This window comes from Plodia interpunctella, chromosome 11 (assembly GCF_027563975.2).
Source record: "Plodia interpunctella isolate USDA-ARS_2022_Savannah chromosome 11, ilPloInte3.2, whole genome shotgun sequence".
In the NCBI taxonomy this organism is placed as follows: Eukaryota; Metazoa; Arthropoda; class Insecta; order Lepidoptera; family Pyralidae; genus Plodia; species Plodia interpunctella.
The window spans coordinates 9580195-9601270 of NC_071304.1; the positions used below are offsets into that span (position 1 = coordinate 9580195).

The following is a 21076-nucleotide window of genomic DNA, read 5'->3' on the forward strand; positions in this document are numbered from 1 at the left end:
AAAGCCGGGACGGCCTCTAGTACGGGTACTAGTAAAAGGAGAGAATGGGAATTAATAAGTCAAACAAATAATATCAAAATTATTTTAATAAATTTAACATACAAAATAAACATTTTGGTGGCTTTGCCAATATAATTCACTCAACATTCACATCACAATGTAAATATATTTTAATAGCAAAATAAATTCGTGACACTTTATCAACTACTAATTAAAATACAAAGCAATGTTACCACAAAATAACCAAAATCTAGAACTTTCAGAAAATTACTAGGGTTGTGGCCTGTTTCATCACTTGCTGATAAAGTATCAGATAGCCTAAATGCAACATATTAAATCTGATGATGAAAGATGGCGTTATAAACTGTGTTTCACAAGTGTTGAATACGGCCAACTGGCCAATCATATCGGGCAGATGTATATAGTGGTTAGTTTAACTGTCAGATTACCATTTGATATTTTATCAGAGAGTGGTGAAACAGGTCCTTAATGTAAGTACATAAAAATGGCGTTAATTTCCTTCAAAATTTCGCGTATCAGCTTCAAGTTTTACAATACATAAAAGTTTACGTTTAACCATGAAATTTTCGACGAAATTAACATTTCGAAACTATTTTCGTAAATTTAGTTTCGGAGAAACAATGGTTAAGATGGCTTTATTGATTTTATATTGATGACTGCAAATTATTATTGTATGACGAACTCCTTGATTTTTCCAAAGAAGTTATGATTTCTTTAATCTATATATAATAATCTTTTCAATGTTATTACGACTCCATCACAATGTAACAATCAGATATATTTATATTCAAATAACAATTTGAAATAAAAAGAATCGTGTATCACGGTAACTTTATAGGTTTTACTCTATTTTACTTCAAAATACACTTATATTAAATCATGATTATCTAATAAAATTAACTATATAACATTTATTTTTATTAGATAATCATGAAATAATAAAGTATTTGGAATGTCAGCACTCATTTTCGGAAGACTCACCTTCCAATATTCTATTTATGAGATTTTTCTATAAAGATAAATACAAAAACGAATCTATTTATATAAATTAAGGAGGTATTCCGCATATTAATTAGGTATATTATAGTATTCCTACTAAAAATATCATACCATAGTACTAGTCGTACTACCGATAGTGTAATTTATCGATTTTTTATTTATTACCTTTATTGTATACCCATAAATTAAGTATATTTTTCAGTTAATGGGTTGGTAACAAAAATAATATCTTTCAACAGAACTTTAATTGCTCAGAATAAGTGAAACACCATAATTATCACTGATTTTATTGACCTCCAAAAAATCACACGTATTGATAAATCACAATAACTTCAGTATTTTTTAAAATATTCAAGTAGTTCGATTCCCTGTTCTACGACAATTTGTTTATCAATACCTTATTATGTATTTGATCACTATAATCTTATCTATGATATTTAATCTATGGCATTAACTAGCAAACCGTTACCTCTTCTGATTAAGTCCAGACCTGAAAACAAACGAGAAATTAAAAAAAAAAAACATTAAAAGCTTTATGGGTCTGACATAATAGGGACCAACACTGTTTGAATGAATTTCTTTCGGCATTTCTTCTCAGCAGTGGTCGTTCCGAAATGCTAGCAGTTTATAGCTTTGATAAATATAATTCAATTTAGAATATGAAGTGAAAAAGTGCCTGTGAAGGCCTAATTTCTGCATAAATGATTTGATTTTGATTTTAACAAACTTACCTAAAACATGTTGGTCTATACTAGGCCCGTTGACTAGTCTGCTCCCAAACTGCGGATTCAGTTCTTTAAACAATTTTTGGTGTTTCTCTGAGAAATTCCACAGCAAAAACTTGTGCTGTTTCCGCTCTAAGTCTAATATCACAGTTAATAGATTCTGAAACAAATATATATTGTTTAAACTATATATTTTTATGTGTTTTGTAAAAACGGCTGGATTCGTGGTGAGACACAAGCAACCAATCACATCGAGTCATTGTGACGCGACGACAAACAGCGCCTTAATAGTTGGTCTCAATGCAAAAATAATCGATGGTAAAAATTGAAATTGCAATTTAGTTTTTATTTTTATTAATAATGACCATTTTGTTGATTATGTACTTTTCATGTGTTTTTGTACATATAAAAATGAACTAACAATTATTATAATTTATGCATTGCAAAGTACACAAGGTTGCACACTACGCGATTGTGTCAATCGTAGTTGTCTATTATTTACCCTTAAGATGCCTGATTCCATAAGTTAATAAACATTGATTGGTAGGTACTGTTACATTGGTACTTAATTAGTCGCATAGTAATTATTACATAGCTGATTATTTGCGATTCATGCGCCAAAAACTAAAGACTAAAGAAACAGCCAATACCAGGTTAACATAAAGTCCAAAGAGTAACTGACCTCGGCAACTCCCAGATCAATGGAATGCAAATGTCTGCCGTCAATCACGACTAGCTGAGTGGGGATGAGTGCGTGTTTCCTGATCGAATGTGTGATGTACTCAGCACACGCGTACGACAGCACGCCTAGCGGCATCAGGGCTATGCAGTCCTGGTTCCCCACCTGGTGATGATGAGAAATTGTCATTTGCACATTTATCTAAGTTAAAGTTAGTTTTAAAAATATATTTATCAAAGTTATCAAGAAACAAAAACAAAAAACACAATGTCAAATAAGGAGGAATAAAGGAGATAAAAGCCACGAGCAGTGTACCAGGAGATCTTGAGTTATTATTAAGAGTTGAACAGAAACGAAAGGTCAACAATATTAAATACCCTACATTGTATAATGGAGCAGGTCAAAGCTAAGAGCAGAATACCAGAAGAGGCATGAGTTATCAAAAGCTTATCTTGAACAAAAACAGAAACAAATACTAAATGAATAGGTACCTCACACATTGTAATTTTCACCAATCTTGTATTTGAAGCCTTTTGAAGATTAGAATTATAATAAACGAAGGCCTTTGTCATTTTTTTCATCACGTACGTATGACGCAAAGCTGGAGACCATATTTTTATTATGTGTTCCTTGCCCACGGAATAATAAAGTATACACTCTACCTGTGTTTATTTTTCCGGGTTCCTGACGAACTTTTTTTCGGAAACATAAAACGGCGTCATGCCAGCACGGAGTAACAGGTCAAAGATAGGAGCAGAATACTAGAAAAACATGAGTTATCAAAAGCTTTCCTAAAACAGTATAGGTACCTCACATTGCCTAAATATTTTTTAATGCAGCAGTTCAAATCCAAGAGCAAAATACCAGGCAATCATGAGCCTCCAAGAGGTCACCTTGAACTGCGTGACGTGCAGCGCGGGCCGCGCGGCGGCGTGCAGCGCGCGCGCCGCGTCCGCCGCCGCGCCCGCCAGGATGCCGTACTCCAGCCCCGCCAGCGCGCCCACCACGAGGCTCACCGTGTATACCGCCAGCTCCAATTCTATGGGCGGCCATTAGAATCAGTTTACGAAAGTGGCACGAAACAAATTTAATTTTGCAAGAAATTCACGTGTAAACGGCAAATCTTACAATGCATAGAGCATTGTAGAATTAGATGTTTACATGCATTTACATGTGTAATTTTTCGTAAAGTTTACATCTCGCCCGCGCGGATAGTTAGTGGGGTGGTAGCAGCAGTTAAGTCGGTATGTCGTTAAATAGTAGTCGTATCCCCGCAGATGATATGTCTTGTTAGTGAGATAAGTAAAAGTAATAGAAATACTAGGACATCATAAACTTACTGGAGTTCTTCCATAAAGTCTTGACGATGTTTAGCTCTATGATGGACATCATGGCGACCATGATGATGGCCGCTAGAGCAGCGCGAGGGATGAAGTAGAATGCACTGGATAGTTGCGTTACGGCCAGTAGGACTAGCATCGCTGTAAACAAACAGACATATTTACAGAAAAGTTTTTCAAAATAAAGATTAGTAAAGAGATCTCTCTTTACTAATCTTTATTAAGCTTTAATTTAGTAAAGCTAACTTCATACAAGAATTAAGCTTTAATTTAGTAATGCTAACTTCATACAAGATTTCTATACTAATATAATAAATGCGAAAATTTGGATGTGTGTGTGGATGTTTGTTACTCAACCAAAGAATGGATTGCATTCAATTAGCGGGAAATTACATTTAATGGGTAAAAATATAACCTGGAATAGCAACACATGGCAACTTTTTGTCTTGAAATTTCCAGGGCTGCATAGACCCAGAGTGCAGTTAGTACTGATTGAATCCTACCAAACAGAAACACGCGAAGGTGATAAGAGAAAAAGAGAGAGTGAGAAAAGAAACCAGTAGCGCATTATGATAATACTTTGAGCAAACGTAAACGATGACAAATTTCGACTGTATTAGGCATGAAAACTAAAATATCAATATGGTAATCTGTGTGGTCAATTATTGAATAGCAATCACTTCCCATTATCATCGTCTTTGTATCTCGCTCTCGCATCTAGGTACCTTAAGGTCACAACTGAAAATCAGTGTATTGCCCCCCCGGGTAATAGTCCCGCTGAGTTGTGTCCTTTTTGTATTGCTGCAACACACATTAATATGAAAACCCTGTATGTGTTGTGTATTTTGTGTTGTGGCTACAAATAAAGATTTTGTCTATCTACCTATCTATCTAAAATACTAGGTCAACATAAGTTAAGAGAAGTAATTTCTCACCCTTGAAGAACGATCCGGCGGGCGTTAGAACTCCGCTGGCGTGGTTGAGAGCGGTCCGCGTGAAGGAGCCCGTGGCGGGCATGCTCTGGGCAAACGACGCCATCATGTTGCACGCGCCGATCGCTATCATCTCTTGTGTGTTGTCTACGGTTCGACTCCCGGCTGGAAATATTACATTTTGTCAAAGTCAGTGCATTTATTAAAAACTCAGACGTTCACATGTAACTATTTCACGTCAAGTTTCAAATTAAGTATATCTCAAGGCCACATTACTAGCATTTAGGAACGACCACTATACAAAGAAGAATGTCGGAAGAAACTCATTATTATAAAGGCGGGTGCACACCAACTTCATAGAGTGTGAGCTCGATTATTTCATGAAAATGTAACATACTCGTCTACGTAGCCAGCCACAATTCGAAACAAAAAAGCGCACACACATTTCGTTCACAGCAAGTTTAATTTTAATTGTAGACAAGTTACTTACATTATTTTTATTATATCTTAAAAAGTTTATCTCAGGGTTACTTTTAAGTAGACAAAATCAAGGGCAATAACCAATATTAAAACTACATATAAATCTACTACTTATGCTACTAATATCATAAGTGCATGTTTGTTACTCTTTCACGCAAAATCAACTGGACCGATTGTTATGAAATTTGGTACACGGATAGAATATAACCTGGATACTTTTTATCCCTAAATTCCTACAGGAGCGAGGTCCCGGGCGCAGCTAGTTATATATAAATGGCGATTAAGTTCGCCATTTCAAATGATCAAAACTACTTAAACAAAATCTGACTCACCAAAAGCCTTAGCAATAGCGATGCTTTCCAAAATGGCGACTAGCGGCATCACCAGCCCTTCCACGCCGAATACAGATAACATCTCCTCGAAGTCTATGGTTTTGTTTTTCACTGTGGTGCTAAATGGTGGGGGGCCGAAATGGGGGAGGCCGCCGTCGATTGTGCCTAAATATAATAAAACTTGAAAATAAATCACAAAATCTCACTGACATTCTCAGAAAGAGGAGTGTGGTTCCCGCCTTAAATAGGTTCACTCGATATCCTATCGTGAAGGTCATAGGAGGCGACTATGCTATATGCTAAGAGGCATCAAAAACATTCCCAAAGAGGACTGCAATCAGACAAGCGGACGGTCATAAAACCACGACAGAATCTCCAAAACCATAATGAATATTTTCTATTTTCGATTAGAAAAAATAAATAAATAATATCTTACCAGTAAGAGCGAAAGGCGTGAATCCCTTCGCCTTAAGTATATAGGCTATAATAGCTGCTATGAACACAACGATCGCGTTTCTGGCGCGGACTAGATACACCCAGACTTGTGACGTCACCACCCGCCATCTTGGTGACGAATCGCTCACCGAGATTTTCGATATCTGAAAGGAAATGTTATAAAAACAATCCCATCTTATAACTTTTTATTTTAATTGCGGTAGTATTGATGGTAGGAAAAACAGGTGTTCAGGTGTAAAATACAACTCAATTTTTAGGCAGGTGTCAACCGATTGAGCTGAAATTTTGGTTACTGTCTAGTTTGGTTGACAATGTTTTTTTTTATAATATGCGGAATCCAGGACCAGCTTCCAACGAGGGAACTCTTCAACGGTTTCCAGCGCGGACGTGATTTTTAAAGCAAACAAGATCTCTCTAACGAAAATAAAAGTTTGTATCAAAAATTACATTTTTGCAAAAACAATATTGTTCTTAAAGACACTTGAGGCCAAAAGCAAACAATTTAGCTAAAATAGCTCCACAATATATTATATAAGACCTATTTTAAACAGAATTAACACGACTAATATTATAAATGCGAAAGTTTGTGAGGACGCATGTGTGTATGTTTGTTAATCTTTCACGCTAAATCTACAGGACCAATTGTTGTGAAATTTGGTACACGGGTAGTATATAACCTGGAATAACACATAGGGTACTTTTTAAACCGAAATTCCCATGGGAGCGAGTAGTAAACTTACTTTAAGCAGAAGTAACACGACGATAGACAATATGCCGAGTAGTGTGTCCCACAGCTGAACTGTAGTGATGTGTTTGAAGAAATTGATCAAAGCTGAGATGAATGTGTCGCCTGAAGATCCTGGAATATAAAAAAAATATTCACTTGTTTCCTAAAGTCGAATTTTGAATACAAATCTTACGATTACTCTGCGTAGAAAGAAACGCAGAGTAATCGGGAGATTTGTATAATTAGTTAAAGTTATTATATTATATCATCAATGCCACAGTTTAATAAAATTCATACAGGTGTTCGACAGCCTGGCTAAAGGTGACCTGCCTCCAGAAATTCAAATTCAAATCATTTGTTCAGAAATTAGACCTTCACAGGCACTAGTCAATATCGTCAATTTTTATATTTATAGTTATTTCTCACAAGCTACAAACTACTGGCATTTCGGAACGACCACTGCTGAGAGGAAATACAGCGTTGACAATACAGTAATACAGTAAGTGTACAGTAATACAGATTGTGTTGTATATTTTTTTCTAAAAGTTACAGCCCAGCTCTCAACGCGTCGTATAGCGTTAGGAGCGTCCCTCTTCCCTCTCCCTCCCTTCCCCCTCTAAGCCCCCAAATACAGCCCTGCGTAGAAGTATTCAAAATTCGACTCTATGAATCAAGTAGGTGGATCGACTATGATAATATTGTACCAAATATAAGTAAATATATATTAAGACAAATCACACAGATTGAGCTAGCCCCAAAGTAAGTTAGAGACTTGTGTTATGGGATACTAACTCAAATACATATATAGATAAACATCCAAGACCCAGGCCAATCAGAAAAAGATCATTTTCCATAATGACCCGACCGGCGAATCGAAACCGGGACATCTCGGTTCAGAGGCAAGCACACTACCACTACGCCACCGATGTTCATATTGTTTCAAACCTTTGATTCTAAACAATGTCTTGAGCTGAGCCGCTCCGATCTGAAGCGCAGCGGCGGTCGTAAAACCGCTTATAACTGGTTTGGATATGAAGTCCAGCAGGAACCCTGCAAATGATCATATTTGGTCAGCCGTCGCCATCGAGACATTATGTACTAACGCCTAGTACTATAATTCTAAGGTCATTGCATACTCTTTTCAAATACAAATAAAGAGTAAATAAAAAAACAGCCACATATTTCGAATTAAATAGATGAATCTGTCGTAAAGTACTTATGATGTATGGAAAATGTCAATATAAAATACATTTCAGATAAAAGCCTAATTTTCAGTACGAGTTACGAACAAAAGTTATTGGCTCTGATACAGAAGAAATTATGTTTATTTCCATAGAGTTAAAAGTAGGGCGTTATGTACAATAGGTATATATTATTTATGTATATTCGTGCAATAAAGTTTAAATAAAATAAATATATACAGGGTTACTGGTATCTAACGCATAACCTTCCAAAGGCGCATAAGGTACTAGAGACTTTTGTTCTACTTTTGACAAAAACTAAAATAAATAGAAATATTTTCCTTTTTTTAGTTTTTATGTCGTTTCTGTAAAAGGTTAACTCTATGTTCCGCTACATAACGCTACTGTACTGTCTCATGATGTAGAATCGCAAATTAGATTGTATTTTTTATATATGAAAAAAAATTACGAATCACGAAAAGTCGTGGAATAAAAGTTGCTTATTTTGATGTACCCAAGTAGTCTTTAGGAGGTTTTTCGTTTGACACCAGTGACCCTGTATAAAGCTTGTATCACACACCCAACTGCAGCACCCCTAGTAGCAAAATGAGGCACCCGGACAAAAAGGCGGCCAAGTACGCGAAGTCCACGCTCTTGGCCACATATTTGGCCAACAGCGCGGCCAATATGGCGGTGGGGCCAACCGTGACGTCCTTACAGCTGCCGAATATCATGTAGACCAACCCCGGGAAGATGCTGGAGTAGAGACCCACCTGGAACGAAGATGATTATAATCATTATATTTTAGACTAGCTGATGCCCGCGACTTCGATCGCGTGGCCGAACAATTTTTGGTAAAGAGTCAAAATTATTAGAGAAATTTTATTGAACAGACAAAGCGTAACGATACCTATACACACATACAGATGATGCTCATCATACTGATAGACAGAATTTATACCCTATATGTTGCCCAGGCTTTTATATAATCAATACATATAATAAAACAGTAGAAAAATAAATTCTGTACATTGAATAAATTTACATAAAAACGAAGTCAGGCGATGGAGTCAGAATTTGAAAAAAAATATCTGTCTGTTTGTCTGTTTGTACACGCTAATCTTCGAAACTACTGGACGGATTCTAATGAAAAGTTTTTGTTATATAGCTATAAAGCTATAAAGCTATATAACAAAAAAGTTTCATTCAAATAAAGAACAAAATAAATATTTTTTTTCAACATCACAACGAAATAGCTAAGTCTACCGCTGACTTTCGAAGCGCAGTAAATAGAACCTGACTCGATTGTCAACGCAGGCGCCTGTCCCCATTAGCAAGGCCGTCGAACAGCGATATGAATCTCATTAAACTGTGTAGATACTAAGTAAGTATAGTATCGAGCCGGGTTATCTTAACATTGACTGGTGGCTTACTTGAGGTGGGACTCCGGCCACGATGGCGTACGCTATACCTTGGGGTATGGACGTCAACCCAACCGTTATACCTGGAAAAAATATAGGTATAACACATAAAAATAACAAGATTTACAAGTTATATGAACGAGATGATAATTATATTAATCTCTACAGATAAGACGCCATCCAAGGCATAGGAATGAACCTTACGTATTTGCATTACATGAGACCATACCATTTTGTGTAGCGTTTCTATCAATGGAATGTTATTTTTTATAACATTAATTTTCTATATCCTAACTAATATTATAAACGCGAAAGTAAGTTTGTTGCCTCTTCACGCTGTCTACTCAACCAATCTCCTTGAAATTTTGCATGTATGTAGTTTATAGTTTGGAGGACATAGGCGGCCTTTATCCCGGAAAAAAACTAATCCCGTGAAAAGTTTACGGGGGCGAAGCCGCGGGCAACAGCTAGTCCATAATATTTATAAATGCAAGTCTGTCTGTCACGCTTCCATGACTAAACAGATGCTGGGCCGATTTTCTTTAAATATGGCATAGATGCTATAAAATACATTTTCAGTACACACACACATACGAGTACTCATACACTCTGTGCTCCTAATACTTTTCTACAATTTATGATTTGTTTTTATTTACCAGCGATCATGTCCCTCAGAAGGTACTCCCACGAGTAGTTGGGCAGCCATATTGTTATAGGCACACGTCTCTTCCACGAGTCGACACTACAGAGCCTCGTTGCAGTGCGACGGATACGACTGCGAGTTTGAGGACCTGTGAAGGAAAATAGGGTAAGTACACATTTTTGCCACAAACTTTTATTGTCATCTGACAGAACATGGTGAATTAATGATACCAAAAATGCATATAGTCCCAAGTAATCGTTGAGGTCCCTCGTTGGAAGCCTAAATTATGAACACTAAGTGGCTATAACAATTGCACGTGGGTCAAAGTAGTTGGTTTTTTTCGGTTCCTGTACAAGACTACTTACATTAAAATTGTATAACATTAAATATTCTTGTCAAACTCAAAATTCATATCATTTATTCAGAAATTAGACCTTCACAGGCACTTTTCTCGTCAATTTTTATATTTATAGTCTATATCTATCTTGTACTATAATAGCTACAAACTACTGGCATACCGATATGCCAGTAGTTTGTAGCTATTATACGACCACTGCTGAGAAGAAATGCCGAAACAAACTCATTTGAACAGTGCTATCATGCCAGAAGGGCTTACCATTATTGTTTCTTACAATGTTTTTTTCTAATAATATATAAAAGTACATAATGTCGTCGACATATCAAAACCTCATAACGTAAACAATGTCGGACCAACTAGTCATTAACGGGTTTTTGGCATTTTGCCAAAATAGAATTAAAGTAATGGATGATATTTCTATAGTTCAAATCTGTGACACTAATTTCTCGGATGAAGAGGTGGATGCCGGAAAATCCCATTTATACAACGCACTATCCACGGAAGGAATAAGAAATGTACAAAAGAAGGGTGACGACAAAAGAAAGAAGAATATTAAGGATATTCTTAAAATCCTGAGGGAAACGGATGTTAAAAAACAACCTTCGTATGTTGCAAAAAACTTGGAACGATTGCCGCCAGTGTTTTGATCACGTTGACGTAACACGGCTATTAAAAGATATCCTTATTTTGAAGTCTGATGTCCAGTATATACGCAATGACTACGTATCAAAAACGGAAATTGATATTATAAGAAAAGATATAACACAAGATGTGAAATCCTGCACTTCGGTTGACACGGACGCAGAACCGCAGTTAACACAAAGTAAGAAAAAATCAAAGTCGAAAGTACGAAATGATGACAGTAACACGGAAATATGCAAAAATAACAAAACATTATCTTCCCCAACATCGAAGATGAGTCGCCGCCATCGTCGCTCCGACTCGATAGAAACTATTATTTCCCCACCTACCTATCGCACAATACTCAGTCGCAGTGACCGACCGGTTCCGGACAATCGACACGCCAACACGAACCCTATGCGCGACATGAGCGTGCATGCGAGAATTGATTCTGATACTGACGGAGACGAGGTTCACGCGCGTTGTAAACAAGAAGCGAATACGTCAGTTGCGCAATAATAATAAATGCGGCACCTCAACAGGTTTAAGTAAACTTCAAGTAGCACAAATACCTGAAGCTATATATCTATCGCGCTTAAAAACATCATGCACCGTAGAGGACGTCAAGGAGCATATACATGAAATGGGAACTGAAGCGATCGATGTACAGTTATTATCTCAGCATAAAGAGTTAGATTTTAGATCCATTAAAATTGTTGTGCCTAAACAAGATTTGGACACATTTTTAAGTACGGATTTTTGGCGCAAAGATTTGATATTCCGACGATTTAAACAACGTTTTGTTGCTGTAAACAAAAATAATTAACATGGATAGTAAGACTAAAATTAGTAAAATCGTTACGTTCAATTGTCAGAATGTCAAAACGTCTATGCAACACGTTAGGGACTTATGCAGTGCGGCTGACGTGGTCGCCCTCCAGGAAACCTGTCTAATGCCACATGACCTCTGCCTGTTGGATACTGTCGATACCAATTTTGGTTGTGTAAGCAGGTCATCAATGGACACCAACAAGGGCATTATTCGAGGCCGTCCGTATGGAGGAATAGCTTTAATGTCGAGGAAGTCTAGATTCCCGAATGTGTCTATTATTGATTGTGGTAGTGATAGAATTATTACTATATTTGTAAGAAATGGTAGTCAATGTTTTATTGTATTCAACATGTATTTACCTACTGACAAAACTGATAACCTACCGGAGTTTACCGACTGTCTGTCAAAAATGCATGCAATATTAGAAGAATATGAAGTACCGTTAGTTTATATTTTAGGCGATTTTAACGCAGATCCCAGTGCACCTTTTGGGAAAGAATTATTGGATTTTTGCACAGAACAGGAACTTTTTTGTGTTGATATAGAGATGTTAGGCATCACATCACCTACAGATACTTTTCAGAGCAAAGCGCACGGTACGTGCTCGTGGCTGGACCACTGTATAACCACCACAGCGGCCCGCGAAACTGTTAGGTCAGTAAATGTTTTATATGGCGTTTATACCTCGGATCATGTACCATTGTGCATTGATTGTGATCTTGAAATGTTCAGTGGGGCAGACTCGGGGCATAATCGTGCGCTTGAAATAAATAAACCAAATATAAAATGGGGATGTAAAGATACTAGTCAAATAAATAAATATTATGAATATTGTAAGAAAGAATTTTTTAAAATTGATACGACAGACAAGGATTTATTTACGATATACAGTGGCGACGCCTATTTTGAGATTGACGATCTGTTTAGTGATATTGTTAGTATTCTACAGTCGGGTGCTATCGACTGCTCAGAGAAGCGGTCTATCGGCACAAAGAGACGGGCTCCTATAATCGGATGGAATCTCCATATCCAGGAAACCCACTTTAATGCCCGGTTTCAATACAACATTTGGTTGTTGGCTGGCAAGCCGGCCAAGGGGGACATTTATATTAATATGATAAAAAGCAGAAAGATTTTCAAGAACAAAGTGAAATGGTGTATTAAGAATGAAGAAATTATTAAAATGGACATTTTGGCTATGCACAGAAGGAATAAAAATTTTTCAAAATTTTGGAAAGCTACAAAAGAAGCAAAGCTTACCTATCACTGTGGACGGCTTGCAACGGCCAGGGGAGATAGCAGAATTATTTGCTACCAATTTCAAAAAAGAACCCATGCCCAATTGCCAGCGGACGATAGAGAACGAAATTCTGTTGCTGTCTGATGAACCAGTCATGCAGTTTTGTACCGATGACATCGCTAAGGCAGTATGTGGCATGAAAAAGGACAAGTCTCCTGAACACGATGACTTAAGTGTAGAACATGTTCTTTATGCTGGAGAGCCTCTTTGGTCTAGGTTATGCGTGTTTTATAACTTATGTTTGAAACATTCGTACCTCCCCGAGGCTCTCATGCGAACAATAGTCGTACCTATAGTTAAAAATAGGACAGAAGACTTGAGTTCATCGAAAAATTATCGGCCTATCTCCCTGGGCACCATTTTGGGCAGGATATTTGAACGGTTGATTCAGCCTGAGCTGCTGCGGAATCTGAATATAGACGAGGCACAGTTTGGTTTGGTTTCCGACCCGGTGTGTCAACAGACTCGGCTATTGTTTGTTTAAAATATGCTGCAGACTACTACGTCAAACGTGATACACCAGTCTATGCATGCTTTTTGGACCTTAGCAGCGCATTTGATCTGGTGGATTATAAAATTCTTTGGAGCAAACTGCGCTCCTTTGGAGTTCCGGAAACAATTGTTCGGCTGTTGACGTACTGGTACGGAGGCCAGACTAATTTTGTAAAATGGGGTGACACGACATCCAATTCCTAGAGATTGGAATGCGGGGTGCGCCAGGGCGGGTTGACCTCTCCGGATCTTTTCAACGCGTATGTAAATGGACTGATCGATGAGTTGAGGGGAACTAGGGTTGGCTGCCATATTGACGGTGTTTGCTTCAATAACCTGAGTTATGCGGACGACATGGTTCTCCTCAGCCTATCGATCAATGGGCTCACCCAGTTGTGTCAGTTTGTGAGAGTTATGCTAAATCTCATGGGCTAAAATATAATGTAGCGAAAACCGAGATGCTCGTTTTCAGGGCGGGGAAGAGTCCGGAGAACGTCACCGAAGTTACATTGAATGGCTCAGTAGTTGTCGAACAGTTTAAGTATCTTGGTCATATTGTGACTGGAGACCGTAAAGATGATTTAGATATGGAGCGTGAGAGACGGGCATTGTCGGTTCGGTGTAACATGCTCGCGCGCCGTTTTGCTAGATGTAGTGGAGAAGTGAAGGAGACCCTCTTTAGAGCTTACTGCCAGTGCTTCTACACTTGTCAGTTATGGTATAATTATAAGAGGTCTTCCTTCAGCACCATAAGGGTGCAGTATAATAATGCATACCGCATCCTTATGAAGCTTCCTCGCTACTGCAGCGCGTCGGGCATGTTCGCTGAGGGGAGGATGCCCGATTTCTTTGCTATTATAAGGTCACGTATATCTTCCTTCTGGGACAGATTGCGTGACGCTAGTAATAGCATTCTTAAAGTAATTTGTAAAGACTTGACAAGCCCGATGATGCGGTATTGGATCACAGCACATCGGGAACCTAACAAAAAATGATCATTGTAAGACTGAAAATACGCCTTGTGGCTTTATTTTTACTTTATTTCATTTAGATAATTACATTGTATTTATTTTACATATGTAAATGTACAAATGTATGGGTTTTTACCTAAAATAAATAACTATTATTATTATTATTTGTATCTCCTTTTGGGATTCACGGCACATAGTCCGGTCCTTTGAGAGGCTTGCGTGGGGATATGGATCCAACACCTAGAGGCCCTTTGGAGAATTTTGATGTTGTGTAGGTCTCCCGCCAAGACCCGCTCCCGGATATACCAATGAAATGATATGACCATGAGTTATTATTATTATAATGTACATAGTGAATAGGTATATCAAAACAGGTTATGATTGTAATCAGAGTATATATATCGATGTGAAACACAATTAAATTACATAAAAATATATGAGAAACGAGATGACCAGTTCCCTCTGGTAGCACCCGTTCACAAGTTGACGCATGGGTCAACCATCGCTCTAATCAAATCAAAGTCAAGTCAAATCCCCAATGATAGTTAATATAGTTATACTTTTATACTACCATACCAAATAGGTAAAAAGGTGATGCGGTCCACCTGATGATAAGTGAACACCGAAACCTGCAAGACCTAGCTAGCTAGTTGTTACATGGGCGCTGCAGACTTTGTACATGCGATATAAAATATCATGCCGTGTTCTTAATAGTCGTATTCCTCATGGCTGAGGGTCGTGGTCATTACGTGAAATGAAACAGACATAACTTTCTTAACACTATTAATGGAGTGGTTTGCCATTGCCTGCTCTATTTCACACACAAGTTAATAATCAACCAGTGCGCAGGTTTCCTCACGATGTTTTCCTTCATCGGAAGCAAGTGGTGGTCTATGAAAGTTACTATACATGAGTCCGAATGGTATACAAACTCATGTGGCACGACTAGGATTAGAACCTGGGACTTTGGACGCCACAGGAGGGAGGTCTTAACCATTACACCACCACCACCGATTATTCTTCTGTACCTACAAATAATTAAAATAAATTTAATAAAATACCAGTGTTGTAATTGTGCAATATGGAAGTACAAAGAAGGATATTATAATTATTAAGTAAGGTGTTGCAGCATGCATAATATTTACCTCCATTAACAGAATTGCAAACGATTGTAGCACTCATTTCCACTTCAATAAGCAACAACTAGCACAAACGTAACTTCAAAAAACACATCCGAAAATCAATCTAATATCAACACAATAAAGTCATAAATCACATGCCAACATGTCAAAGATTTCTTCAATTAATTAATAATTTACGACAAGTGGCTGAGCGGGATTTTTTTTTTATTCTTGTTCTTTTTTTGTGGCACGAATGTGTGCCGGCCGCGGATATAATGATACTGATATGGGAATAGGTTGTTAAAGGAAATGGAAGACGGCCAGTGATCCACTGCTAGCTGAAAGAGACTGGCTGGTTACGATTTATTTTGAAATTGGAAGAGCTAATCGTTTGTAATTACGTGCGATATTATGATGTCGATAAAACGGTGTGTTAAATGGGCACTCGGTGTTAAATCACAACTTTGTTTACTAGCTGCTACTCGGAATTAAAAGAACCCTATGTACCATACCCGGTTATATACCTACTACCACGTGTATATAATCTAGATTAGTTAATTTGATTTTGTGATTAATTAACAGTCATTTACACATCTAAACTTAACTTAAACTACTATTCAAGGAAAATCACACACATTAATATGTTGAATTATTTATTTATTAGTACATGTAAAAATTAAAATGACATCTCCCATAGTACCATCTTCTAGGACATTGATCACGCATTGCGCCTACATCTATATACTTATACAAAACTCTTGCGTTACTGTGTAACCGACCGACAGACAACGCACAGCCAAAACTACTGGACGTAGAAAGCTGAAATTAGGTGTGTAGGCTCCTAGGACAGTGTCGGGAGAACTAAGAAGTGATTTGCTGAAATTCCCACGGGAAACGGAGTTTTACTCACATACGAAGTTGCGGGCAAAAGCTAGTTACTTATATAGCTTGAGTGGTGTGCTTCAGACCTTAGTGTTGTGAGATACTATGGATAATTACTAAGGCATTTACGACGAGTTACTGACACGGCAAGTTTTATTGTATTTTTAAATATTTGTACATTACAATCATTACTAAGCTTAGCTTTATGCTATCTTAGTAGATATTAACAGAAGTGTTTGTAATTTTTTTATTTAAATCTCAACTACCTCCTAATGTTCGTATAAATTTCAGACGTGTGATGAGTAAAGATATATTACATACATTACACTTGTACCGCACCGCTCCCACCCGGCAAAGTAACGTTCATTGAAATGTGAGCTTTAAGGCGTGCTCTGTAGGCATACTTTTCATTGATAACTAAAGGTGACAGTGCTCAGTCTTATTATTTGTTTTCAAAGTAAACGTAGTAAGTTATTATGTGTCTATAGACGCTTTAAAGCTCACTTTTCAATGAACGTCAAGCCGAGTGGGAGTGGGTGACAGCGATCAGTCTTCTTATTTGATTTCAAAGTAAAATATGTCTATCGAGGACGCTATAAAGATCACTTTTCAATGAACGTTATTTTGCCGGGTGCAGTATTTTTGCGGGAGCGGTGCGGTATTCTTTTTACATCCGACATAGACTTTGTACATCCGATATAAAATATCATGCCGTGTTCTTCATAGTCGTATTCCTCATGACTGAGGGTCAAGGTCATTACATGTAATGAAACACACGTAACAACTTCCTTGGCATTATTAATGAAGTGGTTTGTCATTGCCTTCTCCACTTCACACACAAGTTAATAATCAACCAGTGTGCAGGTTTCCTCACGATGTTTTTCCTTCACCGGAAACAAGTGATGAACGATGAAAACTACTATATATGAGTCAGATTGGTATACAAACTCATGTGGCACGAGTAGGATTGACCTTGCTTTACATAAATAAGGCGTAAGCGAAAAGTCCTGCGCACGCGCCGTGATGTCTCGTTTTATATATTTTTATGTATACGCATCTATTTTATTTAAGACATTTTATTTTCACATTTTTCATCTTTGACTGGTGTTGTGTGTTTTATATGGAGTGGTACTATTGTAGGGCGGTACCACACCCCACAAAAGACTCAGAGAGTAAAATTAATGCACTCTCATATCATACTACTACTATTATTCACTACTTGCAGTCCACCTGACAGAAAGTGGTGGTAAAATATATATACATTGTCGAGTGTGTAACACTAAACTTACATTAGTAAGTTTAAAAGTTCACTAATGTTGTATTAACAACTTTACACACCATTTTAAAACTCCTTAGAATAACAATTAGGGCATTCAAGTTTTAATAGTGAAAGTTATATGACAACAAATGGAAAAAGCTATTATTACAATATAATTCAATTTGATATTATTATTAAATGAAGGTCATTAGCCTTTTTTATACAAAATATCTGTTATATTAACTAATATAGCAATAAAGCAATGAAGATTAATTAATATAAGAGATTTTCTTTAGTTAAATTACTTAAAACCCACATAATGATGATGTTATCTTTTTATAGCCTTATTCAAATAAATCGTAAAGAAATAGCTCTTGTTTGTCTGTCTCATAATTAATTGTAATGATAAAAGACTACCTGCCATGAATAAGATGGAGTTTTAATTTAATAATTCTTCTGAATGTTTATGAAACCATCTACATATTTACCCCAAAATATAAATGTATGTTTATCAGGAATCACACCATCTATTTATTGGTCAAAAGTTTATCACATTTGTAGACAGACAGACAGACGGACTTTTTGTAATATGTGTGGATGTCTATGTAATGAAGGCAATAAAATATTGTATGTTTAATTTTTTCAGGTTTTTTTTTATAGCATAGTAGGCAAACAAGCATGCAGGTCTCCTGATGGTAGGCAAACATTGCAGCCATATTTGTGCTGCTTGCTTGCTTCACCTGCCCACTTTGTTCAGGTTTTTGTGTAACTAACAAATTTAAAAGGTTTGTTAGTTACACAAAGACCTACTAACTCTAGAAACAAAGTAATTTTCAGTCTTTGGAAGTGTCATAGTTTGCAGTAATACTTTCCACTATTGAAGTGATTTGCAATGAAATGCAATTAATAGTAAGAAGTGAAAGGCAGACCAATATTTCGCCCCTCAAGATATCATTTTCTAAAGCCAACCCCCGATAAAACACAAGAGAAGGCCACAGAGGCAAATAGCAATAAGTATTTACTTTACTTCAAAAAGTACTAAGAAGTGTTTCTTTTCAGTTTTATCCATAAATTCATAAGTACAATAATTAATATTTAGTTTGTCGTGTAATAGTTAACATGTTATGTTGTTAAACTGTTTTGTGTGCCAATAAATAAATAGTTTCTACTATCTAACCAACAAAGTAACAATATGATAATGAGTAATATTAAGTACTGTCATGTGAGGGTAATTATCAGAATAGCCCAATTAATTAGATTACACCCTACCAGTAAATGCAAAAGTACGTACATTTAAATGTTGACATAACTTTATTTACCCATTATAGCACGCAAAACGTTTATAGAATCATCTATTCATAAATATACATAGATTCTATATAGTTTGTTTCTGAATTTAGTAGGTAATCAATATTATTATGATACGAAACTTACTGCCTATAAGAGGTGTTCTTTCTTCATCTGTTTCCATAATTTCAGCTAACTTTCAACGAAACAAACACGCAATATATATTTCCGATTCCCCATGAAATTATCTTAACTATGTATTGGAATAAAACAATATTATGTTTGATTTGTTTACAAAACATCTAATCAGGAGAACTTGAAAACACCTCCGACTAGGTCAGCTGTGTGTGACATTTTGTAAAAAAAATCCAGCACTGACATAAAATGACAACTGACAGTGACAATTGTAATCTGGGTTGCCATTGCCACCTTACACCATTATTCATAAAAAGTTAAAGTTTACTATAAATAAAAGTATGTTTTGTCATTATCACACTTTAAAATATTTGAGATAGACAGAACAAGATAAAACATAATTTATTTTTAAGTATGCTTTAACTTTTTATTATTAATTACAGGACTAATAGTAATCATACTAAGTCTTAAGACTTAGTAGCCTAATGACTACTGTATCAGTACTATATGGTAAGTACACGTCGTACCTATACCTAACTTATATGTACCTTTTTCTATATATATAATGCTTAAAAATGAGAGATTAGATTTCTGATAGAATAGTGCAATTAAAAAGTTCTTGAAAGTAGGTCGCTCGCTCGTTCGCTTAATTATTTAGGTATTTAAAACACTTTATTTCTTTCCACTTCTGAACGACGGATTATTAGCTATTTTGTAACACAAGATAAGAGCACAAGACCACAGAAGAGCACCGACCATTGTAGAGCAACGTGATTTATATTTGTGTAATTGCTATGCGATGGCGACAGGCTTAGTGTTAAAAAAAGACTTGAAACTTTTAATAAGTCGTAATTATTGGAGCGAGTTTATCTTTAAATTTTGAAGCCTAAAATGTGAAGCATTTTTATATCTATTTGAATTAAAACCATAAAGAAAATATTTCTTTTATTTTGGATATCTCAATCAATACACTGTGTGTCCGCTGGTATCGTCTATCTCGTAGCTATCTGGTTCCGACTGCATCGTGGCGGGCGGGCATCGGGCGGGGTTATCACTACCCTGTCCTAGGTTCGAGCCCGATCGACCCAGTTATAGATCGTTCGCTCGCCAAATGCTTGCGTAATAAAAAGTATATAGGTAGTAGTACTTAGTTTAACCCAACTGACCCTGGGCTCCGACGCTCAGCGACTAGGAAGAAACCAGGAAGATGCTCAGATGAGAGAAAGAGAGGGAGTAGTATCTAGTTTAACCCTTTTTAAAAATGAAGGGTAGTGAATATGTATCTATTCTCTTCGATGGTGGTCCAGTCGAAAGGTCACAAATGGAAATCTTACATAGGTAGATATAATAATAAATCACGTGAGTTGATACCTAACTCATGTATACCTAGTAGTTTCATCGGCCACGACTTGCTTCCTGTGAAGTAAGTTTAACGTGTATCTCTCTGTATGTCATCAGTGGCATCATTGCAACCAAATCGGTTTTGATCTAGTTTTTTTTAATGGAAAAATCATTTTATCGAGAGTCGAAAATGTGCTTTCAGCCATTTAGAAACTGTCATACCTAACTCTTTTCTAGCAGATGAGATTATTCCAACAAATCAGGGGTTTAAAAGTTAACAAGTTTCTTAATGTTTTCAATTAGTTTTATTATTTTTATCTTTCTAGCTCGAGGGACCCCGCTAGATATCAAAATTCACACCAAAATCGAACACATACCAAAATTCATAGCAAAATCAACACTACTGCCGCATGCCGCCGCGGTCTATGATACTTGATGTGCGGTCGACTGTACTCAGAACTAGAGAACTAGGTGTTATAGAAATACGGATGTTTTAACACCGATCAATATGTACACTGACACTAAACACGTAAAACTAATAC

At 36.7% G+C, this 21076-nt stretch overlaps 1 protein-coding gene across 4 annotated transcripts; it reads right to left on the reverse strand.

Annotated features, from left to right (window-relative positions):
* Positions 1-68: 68 nt before the first annotated feature.
* Positions 69-19400, reverse strand: LOC128673677 (sodium-independent sulfate anion transporter-like). Of its 4 annotated transcripts, none has more exons than XM_053751685.1 (14): positions 19206-19400; positions 9950-10084; positions 9306-9376; positions 8453-8645; positions 7637-7741; positions 6705-6823; positions 5945-6107; positions 5509-5673; positions 4700-4861; positions 3765-3905; positions 3318-3463; positions 2428-2589; positions 1752-1905; positions 69-1510 (listed from the first exon to the last, which is right to left on the reverse strand). In XM_053751685.1, exons 1-14 carry the CDS (start codon positions 19240-19242, stop codon positions 1458-1460), a joined length of 1806 nt encoding a protein of 601 aa, XP_053607660.1. In that variant the 5' UTR covers positions 19243-19400; the 3' UTR covers positions 69-1457. The 4 variants fall into 4 exon arrangements, with proteins under 4 accessions (XP_053607660.1, XP_053607661.1, XP_053607659.1 ...); XM_053751686.2 differs by lacking the exon at positions 19206-19400 and adding an exon at positions 15656-15922; XM_053751684.1 differs by lacking the exon at positions 19206-19400 and adding an exon at positions 11266-11391.
* Positions 19401-21076: the final 1676 nt, after the last annotated feature.

What these genes read in the sequence shown, in the direction of transcription:
- LOC128673677 (XM_053751684.1), bottom strand. Translation starts at nt 11,353, where the DNA reads ATGCACGCTCATGTCGCGCATAGGGTTCGTGTTGGCGTGTCGATTGTC. An exon ending in TGGCCGGAGTCCCACCTCAA is followed by an intron (nt 8,646 to 9,305) that starts GTAAGCCACCAG and finishes TCTTCGTTCCAG; the next exon opens with GTGGGTCTCTACTCCAGCAT. An exon ending in TCGTGTTACTTCTGCTTAAA is followed by an intron (nt 6,108 to 6,704) that starts GTAAGTTTACTA and finishes ATTTCCTTTCAG; the next exon opens with ATATCGAAAATCTCGGTGAG.